This window comes from Trachypithecus francoisi, unplaced genomic scaffold (genome assembly GCF_009764315.1).
Source record: "Trachypithecus francoisi isolate TF-2019V2 unplaced genomic scaffold, Tfra_2.0 Lachesis_group18, whole genome shotgun sequence".
In the NCBI taxonomy this organism is placed as follows: Eukaryota; Metazoa; Chordata; class Mammalia; order Primates; family Cercopithecidae; genus Trachypithecus; species Trachypithecus francoisi.
Genome location: NW_022681463.1, coordinates 6,424,047 through 6,446,142, shown reverse-complemented (window position 1 = coordinate 6,446,142; position 22,096 = coordinate 6,424,047). Strand labels below are relative to the sequence as shown.

At 35.7% G+C, this 22,096-nt stretch overlaps 1 protein-coding gene across 1 annotated transcript in view; it reads left to right on the top strand.

The window, feature by feature from the left end:
• The window catches only part of MYO16 (myosin XVI), a 569,170-nt gene that overhangs the window by 165,659 nt on the left and 381,415 nt on the right, over positions 1-22,096 (top strand). Inside the window, 1 exon segment of the mRNA XM_033177288.1 lies at positions 10,733-10,883. Within this exon segment, the coding sequence (XP_033033179.1) occupies positions 10,733-10,883 (151 nt within the window).

The window sequence follows — 22,096 nt, the reverse complement described above, 5'->3', positions numbered from 1 at the left end:
CACACACACACATATATATATAAATATAATCACATCTTAATTTTAAACAGAATCTGATAAATATTTTTCCAATCAATAAACATCTAATGAGTATTAAGAAAATACCAATGATTAAAATTTTTTTAACAAATAACATTTTATTATATGTGTCATTAAATTCTACAAATACATAGTAAGTGAAAATTTAAATATATCGAAGTCAAATTGTCTGAATACTATTATTAATCACAATGATTATAGATAAAATATTTTATTTTAAAAGAAAGATCCCTAAACAATTGTTCTATGGAAATTTAAAATATTGTATGCCATCAGCTTAGGTATACAATTTGCACTTTTCTTGTAGAAAATAAGTGCATGACTAATTAATATATTGCCTTTGAAAACAATTGTATTACCTATAATTGATTTTTTTCTTATATGAATAAAAGAGTGATATTGTTATGCCCAGACCGTTTGTTCCCCAAAGAAGACCACCAGAGTCCAGAGTCAAACCAAGCGGCAAGGATCTTTAATGCAAGTTCGAACTTGGTCCCTCCGTTCTACAACATACAAGAGGGCCTCAAACAATGCGTGCGCTTGCTATTTATAGCTCGAGGTAAACAGGACTTGTCAGGTTACAGAGGAACAAGGCATTTCTCTAGGCTACAGCATTACAATGGGTTTACATGTTAATGTGAAGTTATGCTTTTAGCAGCCTTCTTATGAAGTTATGCTTTTAGCAGCCTTCTTATCGGTTCCTGCGCTTTTACAAACGGTTGTAACCTTATTGGAGCTTCCCCAGGTGTTGTTTTTCTTAATGTGCTTGTCCTTACAATGTCTGGAGTCTATAGATAACCTTAATCGGTTAGGTCCGGGGTCGATCTTTAACTAGGCTCAGGGCACCGCCCGGGCTGTTTGCCTGTGGACTTCATTTCTGCCTCTTAAGTCTCTTCATTTGATCTCTTTCAATATGGTTTAGATGTGTCCCCACCCAAATCTCATCTTGAATTATAGTTCCCATAATCCCCACATGTCCTGGGAGAGACCTGGTGGGAGGTAATTGAATAATGAGGGCAGATTCCCCCATGCTGTTCTCTTGATAGTGAACTTGTTCTCACAAAATCTGATGGTTTTATAAGCATCTGGCATTTCCCCTGATGGCACTCATTCTCTCTCCTGTCAACTTGTGAAGAGATGCCTTCTGCAATTATTGTAATTTTCCTGAGGCCTCCTCAGTCATTTGGAACTGTGAATCAATTAGACCTCTTTCCTTTATAAATTACCTAGTCTCAGGTATGTCTTTGTAGCAGCATGAGAACAGACTAATACAGTAAATATGTACTGGGAGTGGGGTGCTGATGTAAAGATGCCCGAAAGTATGGAAGCAATTTTGGAACTGGTTAACAGGCAGAGGCTGGAACAGTTTGAAGGACTGAGAAGAAAACAGGAAGATGTGGGAACTTTTGGAACTTCTGAGAGACTTGTTGAATAGCTTTGACCAAAATAATGATAGTGATATGGACAATGAAATCCAGGCTGAGGTGGTCTCAGATAGAGATGAGGAACTTGCAGGGAACTGGAGCAAAGGTAACACTTGCTATGCTTTAGCAAAGAGACTGGCAGAATTTTGCCACTGCCCTAGAGATCTGTGAAACTTTGAACTTGAGAGAGATGATTTAGGGTATCCGGCAGAATAAATTTCTAAGCAGCAAAGTGTTCAAAAGGAAACAGAGCATAAATTTTGGAAAATTTGCAGCCTGATGATGCAGTAGAAAAGAAAAACCCATTTATTAGGAAAAAAATTCAAGACTGCTGCAGAAATTTGCATAAGTAACAAGGAGCCAAGTGTTAATCACCAAGACAATGGGGGAGATGTCTCCAGGGCGTATCAGAGACCTTCACAGCAGCCCCTCTCATCACAGACAAGGAAGTCTGAGAGGCAAAAATGGTTTTGTGGGCTGAGCCCAGGACCTCACTGCTGTGTGCCACTTAAGGGACTTGGTGTCCTGCACCCCAGCAACTTCAGCCTCAGCTGCAGCTCAAAGGGGCCAAAGGATAGCTCGGGCCTTGCTTCAGAGGGTGCAAACCCCAAGCCTTGGTGGAATACATGTGGTGTTGGGCCTGTGGGTGCTCAGAAGTCAAGAATTGGCCGGGCGCGGTGGCTCAAGCCTGTAATCCCAGCACTTTGGGAGGCCGAGGCGGGTGGATCACGAGGTCAGGAGATCGAGACCCTCCTGGCTAACACGGTGAAACCTCGTCTCTACTAAAAATACAAAAAACTAGCCGGGCGCGGTGGCGGGCGCCTGTAGTCCCAGCTACTCGGAGGCTGAGGTGGGAGAATGGCGTGAACCCGGGAGGCGGAGCTTGCAGTGAGCCGAGATCGCGCCACTGCACTCCAGCCTGGGCGACACAGCGAGACTCCGTCTCAAAAAAAAAAAAAAGAATTGAGATTTGGGAAACTTAGCCTAGACTTCACATTCACAGAATGTATGGAAACATCTGGATTTCTAGGCAGAAGTTCACTGCAGGAGCAGAGCCCTCATTGGGAGAACCCCTGCTAGGGCACTGGGGAAGGGAAATGTGGCGTTGGAGCCTCCACACAGAGTCCGCACTTGGGCACTGCTTAATGGAGCTGTGAGAAATGGGCCATGTTCCTCCAGACCCCAGAATGGTAGAACCACTGAAGGCTTGCACCATGCACCTGGAAAAGCTGCAGACCCTCAATGCCAGCCCATGAAAGCAGCCAGGTGCAGGGCCATACCCAGCAAAGCCACAGGGACAGAGCTACCCAAGGCCATGGGAGCCCACCTCCTGTGTCAGTGTAACCTGTACGTGAAACATGCAGCAAAGGAGAATCATTATGGGATGTTAAGGTTTAATGACTGCCTTACTGTATTTTGGACTTGCATAGGGCCTGTATCCCTTTGTTTTGGCAAATTTCTCCCATTTGGAATGTGATTATTTAGCCAAAGCCTGTACCCCTAGTGTATCTAGGAGGTAACTAACTTGCTTTCAGTTTTATAGGCTCATGGACGGTAGGGACTTGCCTTGACTCAGATGAGACTTTGGACTTGGACTTTTGCGTCCATGCTGGAATGAGTAAACACTTTGGGGGACTGTTGGAAAGGCGTGATGTTTGAAATGTAAGGACATGAGATTTGGGAGGGGCCGGGGCGGAATGATATGGTTTGCCTGTGTCACCACCCAAATACCATCTTGAATTGCAGTTCCCGTAATCCCCACGTGTGATGGGAGGGATCCAGTGGGAGGTAACTGAATCATCCGGGTGGTTTGCCCATGCTGTTCTCATGATAGTGAGTGAGTCTCATGAGATCTGCTGGTTTTATAAGCATCTGGCATTTCCCCTGTTGGCACTCATTCTTCCTCCTGCCGCCCTGTGAAGAGGTGACTTCTGCCATGATTGTAAGTTTCCTGAGGCCTCCCCATCCATGTAGAACTGTGAGTGAATTAAACCTCTTTCCTTTATACGTAGTCAGTCTCAAGTATGTCCTTATAGCAGCATGCAAACAGTGTGCAAATACAGAGAGTCTCTGTAACTATTTCTTTGCGATTATTGTTAGTGGTATATCTTATATAACCTATGATGTAATTGAGTGAGTTAGTGACTTATTTTTGAGATGCAGGTGAAAAGTTCTATGTGTAGAGATTATTGATTAAGAATACAAAACTGTAGGGCTTGATATACACTTAGATATTACCTAGTTTAACTCTTGCATTTTGCAAAGGTGAAGCTGTGACCCAGAGATTTCAAAGGCCTTAAAAGTTCAGGTGGCAGCCAACTTGAGGTAAAGTCTGATTTAGAATGATGTCTCCATAGTCTTAAGCCAATCTTTTTTCCAACCATAGCTCTCATGGAGTCTACTAGTGATACTGCAATTAGATTTGAGATATAAAAAGATTATTTCAACTATTTTACTAAATTCAGTTCTTCTTCTAAAGTATTTATTCTAAAGAAATCTTTATAATTGGTGATCTTTTTTGTATTTCATAAACTGTCTTCTTTGTTTGGACCTTGACCAATCTACTCTTTTATTAATCACCCTAGACTCAAAAAAAACTGGTATATGCAAACCCTCCCTTTTGTTTATAAAGCTCTCTGACAAAGAAGAAAGAAAATATGATGGAGAGATGAAGAAAAATACAGAAAATATTTGTATGATGTGAGGGTAGATGTAGACAATGTGGCAGGTGAGTAAGCACACAGGTTCTGTAGCTTAGATCCGACAGATTCAAACCTCAGCTCCAGTAGCACCTGGTGTGTGTCCAGAGCAAGTTCTCCTCTGGGCTCTCAGTTCGCTCATTCATAAAAAAAAACAGACATTATAAAATAATGAACACTTTATAATGTTGTGAAAATGAAACAAATTTAATACATGTAGAGTGTTTAGAACAGAAGACTATCACATGTTAAATGTCATATAATTAATATAACGTTTTGCAGATAGTTCACTCAAATTATAGAAAACAATAGGGAAAGGCCAAGAACGGTGGCTTATGCCTGTAATCCCAGCACTTTGGGAGGCCAAGGCAGGTGGATCACTTGAGGACAGGAGTTTGAGACCAGCCTGGCCTCAGAATTTCATAATGAAACCCCATCTCTAGTAAAAATTAAAAAAAAAAAAAATTTGATCGGCATGGTGGTTCATGCCTGTAGTCCCAGCTATTCAGGAGGGTGAGACAGGAGAATCACTTGAACCTGGGAGGCAGAGCTTGCAGTGAGCCAAGATCACACCACTGCACTCCAGCCTGGGTGACAGAGTGAGATTCTGTCTCAAAAAAAAAAATATATATATATATATATATGTATCTATATATAGATATATAGACACACACACACACATACACATACACACCATAACAACTTTTTAAAATATGTGAAGGGGTTTTGTTTCAAAGAAGCATAGAACATATTCTTGGGAACTCTGTGAATGATGAATGAAGTTACAGCAGACAGGCATTGTCCCAATGGTGCTTGTGGAAGAAAGACGGTCTCTTTGGAAGTAATATTTTATCATTTGATGGTATTTGTCTTAGTTCATTTTTTGTTGCCTATAACAGGCTGCCTAAAACTGGGTAATTTATAAGAAATGAAAGGTATTTCTTATGGTTCTGGAGGCTGAGAAGTCCAAGGTTGAGGGGTGACATCTCGTGAGTGCCTTCTTGCTGAGGGGACTCTCTGCACAGTCCCAAGATGGCACAGGATATCTCATGATGAGGGGCTGAGAGTGCTAGCTCAGGTCTCTCTTCCTCTTCTTATAAAGCCATCAGTCTCACTCTCATGATAAAACATTAATCCATTAACTCAATAATCTGTTAATCCATGAATGGATTAATTTATTCATGGGGGTAGAGTCCTCATTACCTAATCACCTCCTAAAGGTTTCACCTCTCAATACTGCCTCACTGGCGACAAATATTCAAATCACAGCAGTATCAAGCAGATCTGGCTATGAAATTTTTATAAGCATTATAAGCCTTTTCTTTTCATAGTAAATTTTTTTCAATTAATAACTATACTATTGAGAAGAACCGTCTACCTTGATCCATGAGCATCCTTCACATTCTTGCTCAGTTTGTCAGACTGCAAGGCATATGTAGATAGCTACATAGGCAACTGAGTAAATTTAAAGAATCATATTCACTCCCAAAAGAAGGGACTGACTTATTTGCTCCTTGATGCAATGTTTGTTGCTTGCTCAAAAGATACTTGATATCTACCTGGCTTTCTCTCCTGTAACAGCACTTTCTCTAGTGTTGACATCCATTAAGATCCAGCTGTATTGCTTTCTTCCTACTTCCCCCTCCTCACTGCATGGAACAGAAGACAAATATAAACATAAGAAGACAAATATAAATGAAGAACTGATATAAACATAAGCTCCGTGTCTTCCCTGAGTAATAAAGTCTTTTATCTCTTGTCCAGGGAACTCTTGTCTTCTGCAACTAACCATGGAATAGTAACAAACTAACTTGTTAGATTGTAAGTAGGGTGAAATCTCAGAAGCTTGACAGTTCTAGACACATACAAACAACAGCTGATTTTATTGCCTGCTATGGCCATAGTCATGCTGCTACTCCCTTTATGTGCATTATGTTATTAGTTCTTCACTATAGTCCATTTGCAATTTGATTTTACAGAATGGCTACATAACTCACCCAAAGTGGTATAACCAGATATCAAACATGGTAGTTTTACTGACTTGAAAGTGTATGTCCATAGATCTGTACTATGCCATGCTATCTCATATTAATATATGATCCTCTGTCCCCTCACATACATGCAAGTATTTTCATTGGCTCAAACACTATAAAACATCATCATCCAGAGTTCAAAATAAGGAAGACTGACCTTGCATTTCTGTAAACTTATTTCTTAATATTCCTGCTTTTCCATCAGGAATATTGCTAGTCTCTTTTTTTTTATTCATGCTTTCCTAGGTTCTATGGTTCAGTTGCAAGGCAGGGCATAGAGATGGGCTGCAAAGTGATGAGACTGTGATGGTTACTGAAAGCAACCCTTCAGCTTATTCTCTTCTTGCTATGTGAAGGTTAATATACAAAATCATTTGTGTATTTATATACTAAAATTCAATAAATGGAAATTGGAATTTTATTTTTATTTATTCATTTGTTTCATTATTTTTTGAGACCAGGTATCACTCTGTCACTCAGGCTGGAGCGTACCTATGCAATCACAGTTCAATGCAGCCTCAACCTCATGGACCCAAGTGATCCTCCCACCTCAGCCTCCTGAGTAGCTGGGACTACAGGCACGCACCACCACAGCTGGCTAACTTTTTACTTTTTGTAGAGAAGGGGCTCACTGTGTTGCCCAGGCTGGTCTCAATCTCCTAGACCTAGGCAATCCTTCTACACTCAGCCTTGGAATTTTAAAATACATTCATAAAACCAGAAAACAGAATAAATGTAAAAATTATTTGGAAGATTTTCCTTCTGAAAGCTAAAACATATTGGTGAGGGAAATTGACAAAGATCAAAATAAAGGTACTTGTTTTCGTGCATGACACAAGTTAACAATGTCAGTATTTCAGTTCTCACCAAACTGATTTATCAATTGAATGCAATGCTAATCAAAATCACAACAGGTATTTCTGTAAAAATTCACAAACAGATTCAAAGTGCATATGAAAATGCTAAAGATTGCCAGATATTTTTCAAAGTGAAAATAAAGTTGGATGACTCACATGACTGGTTTCAAGTCTAAATGAGAAGATATTTGAATCAAGACAGTGTAGTATTGATTTAATAATGAATGATTCTATCAATAAAACACTCTGAAGAGTCCCAAAATAAACCCACACAGATATGATCCATTGATTTTTTAAAAACGTGTCCCACTAAACGGAAGTGAAAGTCATTTTTTAAAAAACAATGCTGAAACATTTGGACATCCATATGAGAAAATAATGTACTTCAACTCATATATAGCACTGTATACAAAAAGCAACTCACAATGGATCTTAGATCAAAGTGTAAAGCTTAAAATTGTACAAATCCTAGAGTAAAACCCAGGAGAAATTTTTGGTGACGTTGGGTTAGGAAAGGAACTTAGATAAGTCACAGAAGCACAAACTGTAAGAGAATTTTTTTTTCTTTGAAACACAATTATGCAAATAAAAGTACAAAGATGCTGAGTGGGAGAGAATATTTGCCAAGAGCTTATCTGATAAATGAGTTGGATACAGAATATATAAAGTCAATAATCTGAAAAAAAAGAAACCAATACAAATAGTCAAAAGATTTGAGCCCACATTTTACCAAAGAAGAGAAACTTTGTATGGAACTACAAAAACTCTAAATAGCAAAAGCTATTTATTTCAGAAGGAGCAAAGTTGAAAGCATCACATCCCCTGATTTCAAACTATATAACAAAGCTATAGTAATCAAAATACTATGATCCTGGCAATAAAATAGACACATAGACCAATGGAACAGAATGGAAAGTGCAGAAATAAACCTAAGCATATATTGTCAACTGGACAGGAGTGCCAAGATGCAATGGGGAAAAGAAAGTTACTTTAATAGTTGGTACTAGGAAAACTGGATATTCACATACAAAAGAATGAAATTGGACACTTGTCTTACACCATGTAGAAAAATTAAGTCAAAATAGATGAAAGAATTAAATATAAAATTTAAAACCATAAACCTCCAAAAAAAAAAAAATCAAGAAGCTCCTCAACAACTTTTGTGGCAGTGAGTTTTATGGATATGACACCAGAAGAAAAAGCACAGATGACAAAAGAAAAAATAAGTCAGTTGCATCAGACTAAAAGCCTTCTGCACAGCAAAGAAAACAATAAAATCAGCAAAATGAAAGAGTAGCATGTTTAATGGGAGAAAATAATTGCAAACTGTATACTTAGATATATACGTGTATGTGCATATGTATGTGCAAATATATATGATTAAGGGGTAAATAACTAAAGTACATAATGAACTCATATAGCTCACTGTAAAAAAAATCTCTTAAGTTTTTAAAATGAGCAAAGAACCTGAATAGACATTTTTCCAAAGAAGATATACAATTTTGTCCAACAGGTATATGAAAAGGTACTCACCATCACTAGTCATCACGGACATTTAAATTCAAAGCACAACAAGATACCACCTCAAATCTATAAGGGTGAAAATTATCCAAAAGACAAGAGGTAACCAGTGTTGGTGAGGGTATAGAGAAAAGGGGCCCCTTGAACACTGTTTGTGGGGATGCAAAGTGGTATAGTCACTATGGAAACAAGTATGGAGTCTCCTCAAAAAATTAAAAATAGAACTAACACATGATCCAGTATTGCAATTCTGGATATTTTATTCAAAAGAAGTGAAATCAAGATCTCAAAGAGGTATGTACCATCTCATGTTCATTTCAGCATTATTCACGATAGTGATAATATGGAAACAATCTAAGGCCCATGAACAGATGAAAGGATAAAGAAATTGTGGTACATATCTACAGAATATTATTCAGCTACAAAAAAAAAAAAAAGAAATTCTATCGTTTGCAGTGGATCAATGTGGAAGACGTTAGGCAAAGTGAAGTAAGCCAGACACAGACAGATAAATATTGCATGATCTTGCTTATGTGTGGACTCTTAAAAACCTGAAAATCAGAGAAGCAGAGAGTAGAACGGTGGCTGCCAGGTATTGGAGAGTCGGAGCAAGGGAAGGTGTCAGTCATAGAGCACACACTTTAAATCATACGATGAGCAAATTTTGGAGATCTAATGTGATATGTTAATTAATAGAATTGTAGTTTCCTTTACAAAATGTATATCAAATCACCACATTATACACCTTGAATATATTCCATTTTTGTTTAATAAGTATTTTAAAATAAGAAAATGAAATTCAAATAAAAATCACAGTGTGAGAAGCCACAAATTCACCTAATAATAATTGACTCCAAGGGACACAAAGGGTCTCTTGGAGGTGATTAAGTATTCTATACATTGCTGGTTATTTTGCTTATGCAACTATGTATATCAGTCGACTCTCATTGAACTGAACAACAAAGGGTGAATTTTACTGTATGTAAACTAGACCTCAATAAATAGAAGTTTAAAAGAGGCAAAAAAATTGCACTTAGCTCTAGTTAGAATCACAGTGACTATGGTAGACTACATGAAATAATTATGTTTACATAGATGGCGCTTGATTAAATACACATGCATTTCTGCTTATATGGTAACAATTCAGGAGGCACATTTTAAATCTTAGTGATACGATGCAACATTTATCATTTATTTTCTATTTTTAATGAACATTATAAAATAATGGCTGTATTTTGGCAATAAAGTCAATAGAAGAATATAAAGTTAAGTATCTTTCCTTTTTTGGCTTTGAGCTGTATAGAATTAACAAAAGTTACTCTGTTTGTAATGTTGCAGTCCTTAAAGATATTATTATTTTTAATTCTCGTGTTATTATTCCATTAGAAACTTGAAATTTTGCCCATGATTTTGTATTTTAAATCCTAAATGAGTAATTTTTAAACTAATTATACAATTATGCCTTTATTCAGCTGTTTGCAATCAATTTTTGCGTTTAAATGTTAAATCTTGTCTAGTTCAGCCATGCATTTCAATCTCAGCACTTAAATTGTTTATGGATTCATCTATTATAGTCAGATACACATTTGTAAACGTTGTCTTCTGGAATTCAAATAAGTATATATTTTTTCTTTTAAAGTTAAAATTGAATAAAGTTTAGAATTAATTTTTTTAAAGTTTACAGATTTCTTTTTTTTTTCTTTTTTTTTTTTTTTTTTTGAGACGGAGTCTCGCTCTGTGGCCCGGGCTGGAGTGCAGTGGCCAGATCTCAGCTCACTGCAAGCTCCGCCTCCCGGGTTTACACCATTCTCCTGCCTCAGCCTCCCGAGTAGCTGGGACTACAGGCGCCCGCCACCTCGCCCGGCTAGTTTTTTTTTGTATTTTTTAGTAGAGACGAGGTTTCACCGTGCTAGCCAGGATGGTCTGGATCTCCTGACCTCGTGATCCGCCCGTCTCGGCCTCCCAAAGTGCTGGGATTACAGGCTTGAGCCACCGCGCCCGGCCTACAGATTTCTTATTAATTTTTTTTCCTGCAGTTTATAAGAAGTATTTATCTGAATAAAATCACCGTCTATAGTCCAACTATCCTGTATTGGTAATTTTCAATTGATAAAACATTAGAAAGAGACTGATTGTAATATTGACTTTTTTTCCTCTAGCAGTCCCCTAGTGTTACCAATTGCCAAGCAAGACAGTCTGTTGGAAAAAGACATTATGTTCAAAGATGCAACGAAAGGTCTGTGTAAGCAGCAGTCTCAGGACAGCACCCCTGAAAACCCCACGATGGGCGGTTCCACCAAACCCGAGCAGGTAATCCCTCCCTCACTGCATGTCTACCAATACTTTTTCATATCAAGTAATGTATTAAAATCCCACATATTTCAAAAACAAGTGTGCACTAACTTATATTCAAAGACAAATTAATGCCTAGATTAATATTTTGCTTGCAGTTTTCATAAACAATTAGTGCATTCTGCTGATCAACACGCATAATTGCTATTGTGCTTTACAATTTGAATTTTGGTTTTGACTTATATACTAGGAATGTAAACTCAGCCAGCTCATTACTTCTTGAATATTTCCAGTCGAGTCATTTGTCATTATTTTGATTTTTATGTATTCTGTGTTTTTTGGTTTATTTCAATGATCCAAATATTTTACGAACAAGAAGGGCAAACCAGTCACTGAATCATTTATTCTTAAAAGTAACTGTGGTCATGCATTGTATGTGTATTTGTGTGTGTCTGTGTGTTTACGTTGCGTGTGTGTGTGTTTGCGTGTGCATATATGTCTTTGGCGCCCAAGTTATGGGAGGTAATTTTGGATTCGAAGGGGGAGAGGGGAATGAGCTTGGAGTTATGGAAATTAATGTATTTTATTATGGCCATAGAAATAAATGATTTTTGTATATTTCTGTTTTATAAGTGGCAGAATAACTTGCATCCTTGAAAATAGCTTTCTTCAGTGTATCTATTTTTTCATATCTTATAGATATTTTAGCCAGGTTTCCTAAAGATCTTCTTAAAATTTAATTTTAATTTTAGTAATTTTTGTTATTTCAAGTAACTAAAGCAGATAAGCAAAACATTTGAAACACTTTTAAATTTTAGTAGGTGTATTCATCGGCTCAAGCTGCCATGACAAAACACCGCAGTCTGGGTGGCTTCGACAACAGAAATGCATTTCTCACAGTTTTTTTTTTTTTTGGATTCGGGGGTCCAAGGTCAAGGTGCAGGTTGACTAAAGGTGCAGGGCGCCTTCCCACTGCTGTGTCCTTGCAGGGTGGACAGAAGGAGGCAGGGGGAATGGGAAGGAGGGAGAGGCAGGGAGGAGCAGGGAGAGGGCACTCTCTGGAGTAATCTTGTAGGATCAGGATCCCACCCTTATGATTTCATTTAACCTAAATCACTTCCTTATAGGCTCTATCTCCAAATACAGTTGCATTAGGGATGGGGGCTTCCACCTACGAATTTGGAGAAATACAGTGAGTCCACAGTACTAGACAAATCAAAGGTTAGCTAAAATTTAAGAGAAAATACGTATATATTTTTTGAGACAGAACGTTGTTGTGTCACTCAGGCTGGAGTGCAGTGTCACAATCATGGCTCATTGCAGCCTCAGCCTCACAGGCTCTAGTGATCCTTCTGCCTCAGCTTCCAGATAGCTAGGACTAGGCTGTGTGCCACCATGCTCGGACTTTTTTTTCTGTGTGTGTGTGTGTTTTTTAAGAGATAGGGTCTCACTGTGTTTCCCAGGTTGATCTTGACTTCTAGGCTCAGGTGATCCTCCCACCTCAGCCTCCCAAAGTGCTTGGATTATAGGTGTTAGCCACCACACCTGGCAAAATATTCTTAACTTTCTTAAGGATCCTATTAACTTCTTTTGACATTCCATGTGTTTCTGAGCCATATAATTTGTGTACTTTAATGTCTGACATAACTTTCCATTTCCAGTTATGATTTAATACTATCCTGTAATTAGTATCCTGTATAGAGGAAAAATAACTATTAATTAACTAGTGTCTAACACCCTCTTGCCTCTCATACATTTTAACACTTATGCCCATAAATTTAGTAATCTAAAAGCTTGGTTTTTGTTTTCATTACAGATATTTAAGACTCAAATTAGTTTGCAGTGAGTGTTGAGGAAACAAATTTCTCAGTTATTTTACATTGTTTATTTACTTCTTAGTTTATTACATTCATATTTTACATGTTTATTTACATTCTTAGTTTATTACATTCATAGTTACATTGTTTATTCCATCTTAGTTTATTTACATTCATTTTTACATGGTTATTTACATTCTTAGTTTATTACATTCATATTTTACATGTTTATTTACATTCTTATTTTTACATTCATATTTACATTGTTTATTTACATTCTTAGTTTATTTACATTCATATTTACATTGTTTATTTACATTCTTAGTTTATTACATTCATATTTACATTGTTTATTTACATTCTTAGTTTATTACATTCATAGTTTACATTGTTTATTTACATTCTTAGTTTATTACATTCATAGTTTACATTGTTATTTACATTCTTAGTTTATTACATTCAAGTTTACATTGTTTATTTACATTCTTAGTTTATTACATTCATAGTTTACTTGTTTATTTACATTCTTAGTTTATCATTCATAGTTTACATTGTTTATTTACATTCTTAGTTTATTTACATCATAGTTTACATTGTTTATTTACATTCTTATTTATTACATTCATAGTTTACATTGTTTATTTACATTCTTAGTTTATTACATTCATAGTTTACATTGTTTATTTACATTCTTAGTTTATTACATTCATAGTTTACATTGTTTATTTACATTCTTAGTTTATTACATTCATATTTTACATTGTTTATTTACATTCTTAGTTTATTACATTCATATTTACATTGTTTATTTACATTCTTAGTTTATTACATTCATAGTTTACATTGTTTATTTACATTCTTAGTTTATTTACATTCATATTTTACATTGTTTATTTACATTCTTAGTTTATTTACATTCATATTTACATTGTTTATTTACATTCTTAGTTTATTACATTCATATTTTACATTGTTTATTTACATTCTTAGTTTATTTACATTCATATTTTACATTGTTTATTTACATTCTTAGTATATTACATTCATATTTTACATTGTTTATTTACATTCTTAGTTTATTACATTCATAGTTTACATTGTTTATTTACATTCTTAGTTTATTACATTCATAGTTTACATTGTTTATTTACATTCTTAGTTTATTACATTCATAGTTTACATTGTTTATTTACATTCTTAGTTTATTACATTCATAGTTTACATTGTTTATTTACATTCTTAGTTTATTACATTCATAGTTTACATTGTTTATTTACATTCTTAGTTTATTACATTCATAGTTTACATTGTTTATTTACATTCTTAGTTTATTACATTCATAGTTTACATTGTTTATTTACATTCTTAGTTTATTACATTCATACTTTACATTGTTTATTTACATTCTTAGTTTATTACATTCATATTTACATTGTTTATTACATTCTTAGTTTATTACATTCATATTTACATTGTTTATTTACATTCTTAGTTTATTACATTCATAGTTTACATTGTTTATTTACATTCTTAGTTTATTACATTCATAGTTTACATTGTTTATTTACATTCTTAGTTTATTACATTCATAGTTTACATTGTTATTTACATTCTTAGTTTATTACATTCATACTTTACATTGTTTATTTACATTCTTAGTTTATTACATTCATATTTACATTGTTTATTTACATTCTTAGTTTATTACATTCATATTTTACATTGTTTATTTACATTCTTAGTTTATTACATTCATAGTTTACATTGTTTATTTACATTCTTAGTTTATTACATTCATAGTTTACATTGTTTATTTACATTCTTAGTTTATTACATTCATAGTTTACATTGTTTATTTACATTCTTAGTTTATTACATTCATAGTTTACATTGTTTTTTACATTCTTAGTTTATTACATTCAAGTTTACATTGTTTATTACATTCTTAGTTTTTACATTCATAGTTTACATGTTTATTTACATTCTTATTTTATACATTCATAGTTACATTGTTTATTTACATTCTTAGTTTATTACATTCATATTTTACATTGTTTATTTACATTCTTAGTTTATTACATTCATATTTTACATTGTTATTTACATTCTTAGTTTATTACATTCATATTTTACATTGTTTATTTACATTCTTAGTTTATTACATTCATAGTTTACATTGTTTATTTACATTCTTAGTTTATTACATTCATAGTTTACATTGTTTATTTACATTCTTAGTTTATTACATTCATAGTTTACATTGTTTATTTACATTCTTAGTTTATTACATTCATAGTTTACATTGTTTATTTACATTCTTTTTATTACATTCATATTTTACATTGTTTATTTACATTCTTAGTTTATTACATTCATAGTTTACATTGTTTATTTACATTCTTAGTTTATTACATTCATATTTTACATTGTTTATTTACATTCTTAGTTTATTACATTCATATTTTACATTGTTTATTTACATTCTTAGTTATTACATTCATATTTTACATTGTTTATTTACATTCTTAGTTTATTACATTCATAGTTTACATTGTTTATTTACATTCTTAGTTTATTACATTCATATTTTACATTGTTTATTTACATTCTTAGTTTATTTACATTCATATTTTACATTGTTTATTTACATTCTTAGTTTATTACATTCATATTTTACATTGTTTATTTACATTCTTAGTTTATTACATTCATATTTTACATTGTTTATTTACATTCTTAGTTATTACATTCATATTTACATTGTTTATTTACATTCTTAGTTTATTACATTCATAGTTTACATTGTTTATTTACATTCTTAGTTTATTTACATTCTTAGTTTACATTGTTTATTTACATTCTTAGTTTATTACATTCATAGTTTACATTGTTTATTTACATTCTTAGTTTATTACATTCATAGTTTACATTGTTTATTTACATTCTTTTGTTATTACATTCATATTTTACATTGTTTATTTACATTCTTAGTTTATTACATTCATATTTTACATTGTTTATTTACATTCTTAGTTTATTACATTCATATTTTACATTGTTTATTTACATTCTTAGTTTATTACATTCATAGTTTACATTGTTTATTTACATTCTTAGTTTATTACATTCATATTTTACATTGTTTATTTACATTCTTAGTTTATTACATTCATTTTACATTGTTTATTTACATTCTTAGTTTATTACATTCATTTTTATTTACATTCTTGAGTTGAAACTCAAGAATGAGTTCTGTTTCCTAATTGTTTTCATGGGCAGCCACTTTGAGTAAAGTCTTATGGGCTGCTTTCTCTTGTTATATATAAAACCATTACTGCTCACCTTTAGATTTAACAAAATTTATATATATATGTGTGTGTGTGTGTGTATATATATATATATTTTCACGTATTTCCTTTTGGGAGGGGAACTATTTCATTTTTTCAATAGCTTGTTTATTGATTAAAATATTACATCATAGCATTCTAGTAGAATAGGTATGTGAGCAAAAAATTGAGTATGACCAGCAATTGAATATTATTTTTAAACTTACGGAGTTATTTTCCTCATACCTTAATTTGTTACTAAGAATGGGAAAATTAATGTTATTCATTATATAACCTAGAGAAATTAAAGATAACTTTAAAATGTAGTTTTGTTTTTACTGGCATTGTTTTGAAGTATTTTTTCTTAATTCATTTATAGAAATGTGTGAAAAATCTCAAGTGAATTGATTTCCTACTGTTCAAATTAACTAACATTCAAAAACTTTTGAATGCAATTAGTGATATGGCATGACTTTTAGTCAATGTGTATATGTGAAATTATTGTACATTTCTATTAATTTGCTTTCAAGCTGTGTTAATTAGGTGTTTGAGTTTAGCAGTAGTAAGTATAATGATATTTATTTAATTAAAGAAGAGCAAACTAGGTCAACCATTTCATCAAAGTACTGAGATTTCTCCCTCTGTGGAGTTAAAACAATTTATGATTAGCAGATTGATTGCTTTTTAAGTGGTAATTTAATAAGATGTTTCTAAAAGACATAAAATATTCTTCAAATATAAGACATTCAGGACATAAGAATATCAAGTGTAATCTTCATAGGATAGCTTTTCTGTTTTAATGTAGACTTTTTATAATTGTATCCTAGAAATAAAAAGTAATTGTAACCATGTTCTATTTATGCATTAATAGAGAGGGAACGGTGGCTACCCAGGCTTTATTCTCCTGTGTGATCTAATATTCACCTGGTAATATGCCGCACTGTATCCATCATGTTCTCCTATGTTCTTGCCCACAAGGTGCTAGCTGGACGGTTCCCTCCAGGGAAGAGCAGCGTGATAAACTGAATGGATTATATATTCACATTTCATAGGAAAGCTTTCCAAAACTCTTTTCAAAGCCATAAAGCTCTGATTCACATTTTAGAGATAAATACATCATGTGGAAAATTTTTTAAAATTAAAATAAAAACTACTTTGCATCTCTCTTTCCAGATTTTTACAAAGTGTAGGTCTTATCATATGGTAACTGTGTAAATGAATATTAAAGACATGATTTGACATTTTATTTTTTTTAATTTCCGAGAACCACTAAAATTAACATTTGTTTTTATAATATCTCTGAGAACTCAGAATGTTTCTTAAGTGACATATAATGTGCAAGAATTCCTTCTCTTCCCTTTCCCTCCTGGTTTCCTTTCCCATCCCATCCCTCCCTGACCTGCTGGGATTTTTCGTTCTTTCCTTGGTTCCCTAATTTCTTATTTTCCCTCTTTCCTCCCTCTCTTCTTTCAGAAATGTTTACTTAAATTAGGTTTAAGGTTGAAATTGAAGTCAAGTGATTATTCCGTTTAGTGAAGCCATGATAGCCTGGGGTAGAGAGAAAGCGGGAGAGAAGCCTGCAGCTTTGCTGTGGTTCAGGTCTGCAGCTCAGGAACTCTATGGAAGTCCCATAGCCTTACTGAGCCTCAAGTGTAAAATGGGTACATAAGACCAGCCTTGTATGGTTGTTATGAAGATGACAGTAGATGGATGTATTATTCCTATTGTTATTATTGTATAGACTGGCTGTATGTGACTGACTGGAATTACATACTCTGATTTTGCCAGAGCTGTAACGTCTTCTACTCCCTGCACGGATCTGTTCTAAATTCATGTAGTTCCAGTCAACATATCCACAGGACTTTATACTTTTCAATGTAAATATAGATGATTTTAGAAAATAATAATGCAAAATAATGTGTTATGTTGGTTAACATTTCAAAGCTTAGAAATGCTTTCACCTGCATTATCTTAATCCTCAAAACGTCACTGTGAGCAGGTTATTAACTACTTTCACTACATAACTTAAACTCAAGCTTCAAACTGAGTTTCAAGCTGACCAAACTTAAACTCAAGAAACTTAAGCAGACTGGGAGCGGTGGCTTACTCCAGTGATCCCAGCACTTTTAGAGGCCAAGGTGGGAGGATTGCTTGAGGCCAATAGTTCAAGACCATCCCGGGCAACATAGCAAAACCCCATCTCTACAAAATATTTAAAACTTAGCAGGGCATGATGGCGCAGGGCATGGTGGCCCACACCTGTGGTCCCACCAACTCAGGAGGCTGAGGTGGGAGGATTGCTTGAGCTCAGAACTTGGAGGCTGCAGTGAGCTAGGATGTCATCACTGCACTCCAGCATGGACGACAGAGTGTGACCCTTTTCTTGACCAAAAAGTTAAACAAGTTGTCTAGAATCACAGATGTTTCTTTTATTTTGTATCCAGGGCTCTTCTAGTGGCACCACAGCAGGTTTGTAAGATTCGCTAAAACTTTCTTCCTGTAGTCCACAGAGATGCAAACACGTAGATCTTCAGCCAGGGAAAGGGAAAGGGAAAGGGAAAGGGAAAGGGCCTGGTAGACTTCACTATTTAAGAAACCTTGGCAGAATAACAAAAGGAAGGCAAAACTACACAGGACTGTCCAGGCGTGGCACGGGTGGAAGCCTTGGGAAGCAAAGTAAAGTATGTGTCATGTGATCACCCTTTCTTAATCTGGTCATTCTGGTCCACACAGCTTCTTTTTTCTTTTTTTCTTTTTTCTTTTCTCTTTCTGAGATGGAGTCTCACTCTGTCACCCAGGCTGGAGTACAGTGGCGCCATCTCAGCTCACTGCAACCTCCGTCTCCTGGGTTCAAGCAATTCTCCTGCCTGAACCTTCCGAGTAGCTGGGATTACAGGTGCCCACCACCACACACAGCTAATTTGTGTATTTTTAGCAGAGATGGGGTTTCACCATGTTAGGCCGGTCTCGAACTCCCTGACCTCAGGTGATCCGCCTGCCTCGGCCTCCCAAAGTGCTGAGATTACAGGCATGAGCCCCTGCACCCGTCCAACACATAGTCTTTTTTTTTTTTTTTTTTAATTTTCTCCTTTTTTTTTTTTTACTTATCTATACTGGGTTGTTTGCCCCTAGACTGCCTTCCTCCAAATCATGTGACCCTGATCCCACAAGTCAGATCATTTCTGTTGCCCCTTGGGCTTCTACTCCCTGGACGTGTACTACCAGCCTCCCAGAGAGAAATCACAAACAAGCAAACACAAGACAACATGGTAAAGCCCACAGTTCTCAAAACCGCGTCCACACAATGGAGACGAGGGATCAGCAAATTCAGAATACTTTCAAAACTTAAATTAGCTTTGGATCGCAAAACATTTCTCAAAGTGTTTCCCCTAAATTCTTCCTTGATTTCCAAAGTATGTCTGTCTTGTGTTTTAGATCTCTCCTTTTGGAAATACATATAATAAAAACCATAGTGGTCAATTTTGGAGAGGATAGGCAATATTTTGTACTTATCTGGTGATTATTGTTATAATTATTTGGCAGACATTGGTGGTGCCTACTTTTCAGCCTACATATGCAGCATAAAAACATCCACAGATATACTTTTTATTTTTCTTTCTACTTATCAGCTGTCACAATGCTTTTGAAATCTATAAAGAATGTGCTCCTTTGATAGCCTTGCTTAAGACTGATTATCAAAGCTTCCTTTCGGGTCATTTTGGAATCTTGACGTGAGAAATGCAAGGAACTCTTCCCTTGATCTACTCTCACACTGGATCTGCCCCACTGTGTAACTATAAACAGGCTAGGGAGTAGTCACATTTTTACTGTCAGCCTAGTATACTCTCTGACCCATGTAACAGCTGTGCCACTGAAGACGAGAATCCACAGGAATACCAATGAGATGTCTGTGATAACAAATGCAGAACTTCTGTTAGTACTATTCATGTTTTTGCTAAATGTGCACACAGAAATTTGCACTGAAATTGTTAGCATCGTGACTGTAAGAGGGATCTTATTATCTTAGCATAAATCATTACTTCCGAAGAAAATACAAATCTTGCTCTTGATTTTCTTCCTTTTTATGATTTCTTTGGGAGTTGAAGATGTATGCTAACTTGCTGGAGAGTTTTGCCTTCTTTTTGCATTACTCAAAGTTATTGCAATCATTTACTGATTTACATCAAATTAGTTACATATATGAATATGCATATGAATTAATTTTCGTACATGCATTCATGCATGCCTACATCGCTTTTGGGGTTGTCTATATGTGTGTGTAAGTTTATGTACTTTGGAGAAACGTTGCAAAGATATTTGAAAGAAAATATATTTACATCCATCCCTAAATTGATGGTGAAAGTTCCCTTTCATGTGTATCTCTACATAAGGACTTCTGCCACAAGTTATTTCACCTCTAGAAAATACATTCTTCCGGCCGGGCGCGGTGGCTCAAGCCTGTAATCCCAGCACTTTGGGAGGCCGAGACGGGCGGATCACGAGGTCAGGAGATCGAGACCATCCTGACTAACACGGTGAAACCCCGTCTCTACTAAAAACACAAAAACTAGCCGGGCGAGGTGGCGGGCTCCTGTAGTCCCAGCTACTCGGGAGGCTGAGGCAGGAGAATGGCGTAAACCCGGGAGGCGGAGCTTGCAGTGAGCTGAGATCCAGCCACTGCACTCCAGTCCGGGCGACAGAGCGAGACTCCGCCTCAAAAAAAAAAAAAAAAAAAAAAGAAAATACATTCTTCCCTAATTGCACATGTTTTCTAGATTCCTTTTATATCCAAGGGCAACCATTCCAGTCTGTGATCCTGGAATGCAGTAAAATTATCCATCTTTATAAGAAAATCTTCAATCTTGTCTAAATTAATTCTAGTTAGGAAATCAAGTACAACTTAGTTGCATACAGTTGCATATGGCAGCTCCTCTTTTTCTTAAATTAATCAAAGTCCAATCCATTCCTCTGTGGCCTCTTCCTTGGGCCCCCTTTTTCTAGAGCTTGCTGGCTGGTCTCACCACTCTGCCTTTTCTCTGCTGCAGCTGCCAGTGTGTCATCTTAGCACTGTGAAACTGGTCTTGCCATCCCCATGCTCAGTCCCCTCCATGACTTTCACTAATTCCTGGAATGAAGCAGCTCGTCCTCATGGCCCAGGAAGCTTTTCCAGCTCCTTCAATATCCCCTGCTGCTGCCTTCTCCCACCTCCTCCACACCAGGGCAGATTCCAGGGCCTCCCACACACCCATCTCCCGACCTTACAGCCCTCACCATGTCCTTCCCTCTCCCTGAGACATCTCTCCCCACATCCCACAGGACTGCCTTTTAAAATGATGTCCAATTTCAACATCAACGTGACCTCTTTGAAGAGGACTTCTCGGATCATCTAAAGTAAAATTTTTCTCTTTTCAAAGCATCTTGTTTTCCCCTCACATACATTTTGTACTTGTAATTTCCTATTTTTGTCCTAACTTGTCCCCTGCATAGGGGAGGTCACAAACATCATTCCTTTTTTCCTCTTTGTGCTAAACCTCTAGCACAATGGCCGACAAAGAAGGTGAGCAAGGGAAATTTGGCCCATGATTGAATAGATGTCATCAGATGTTTCCATTATCCACTGGAATTCCTCCTGTTCCCCAGTGGTTATCAGGCCAGCTTTTGCTTCTGACTTATCAGCTGTGTGACCCTAGAAAAAGTCCATGTCCTCTCTGGGCCTCAAGTTCTTCATCCATTAAATAAGGATGCTATAACAATGAATGCCAAAATGTTTTAAAATGTTATTCAGCAGAAGAACCTTCCTCAGAAAGAAATATGTGAATGAGAACTCTGATTCCTAAAGCAAAGGAAAGCTGAGCATCTTTGCTGAGAACAGCGCGGACAGACCCAGGGCCCTCCACACTCACCCGCATCCCTCCCTCCCGCAGCCCCAAGGGAAGCTGGTAGGAAGTTACATGGTCTCCGTGGCCCCTAGATATGTTACGAAGGGCACTAATGAGGCACACTTAGCTGCAGAGGAGGCGCCAGGCCAAATTCCCCTCTTTTTTTAATTCCCTCAGCCACTCTCTGAAGTATATACTATCTTTCATCA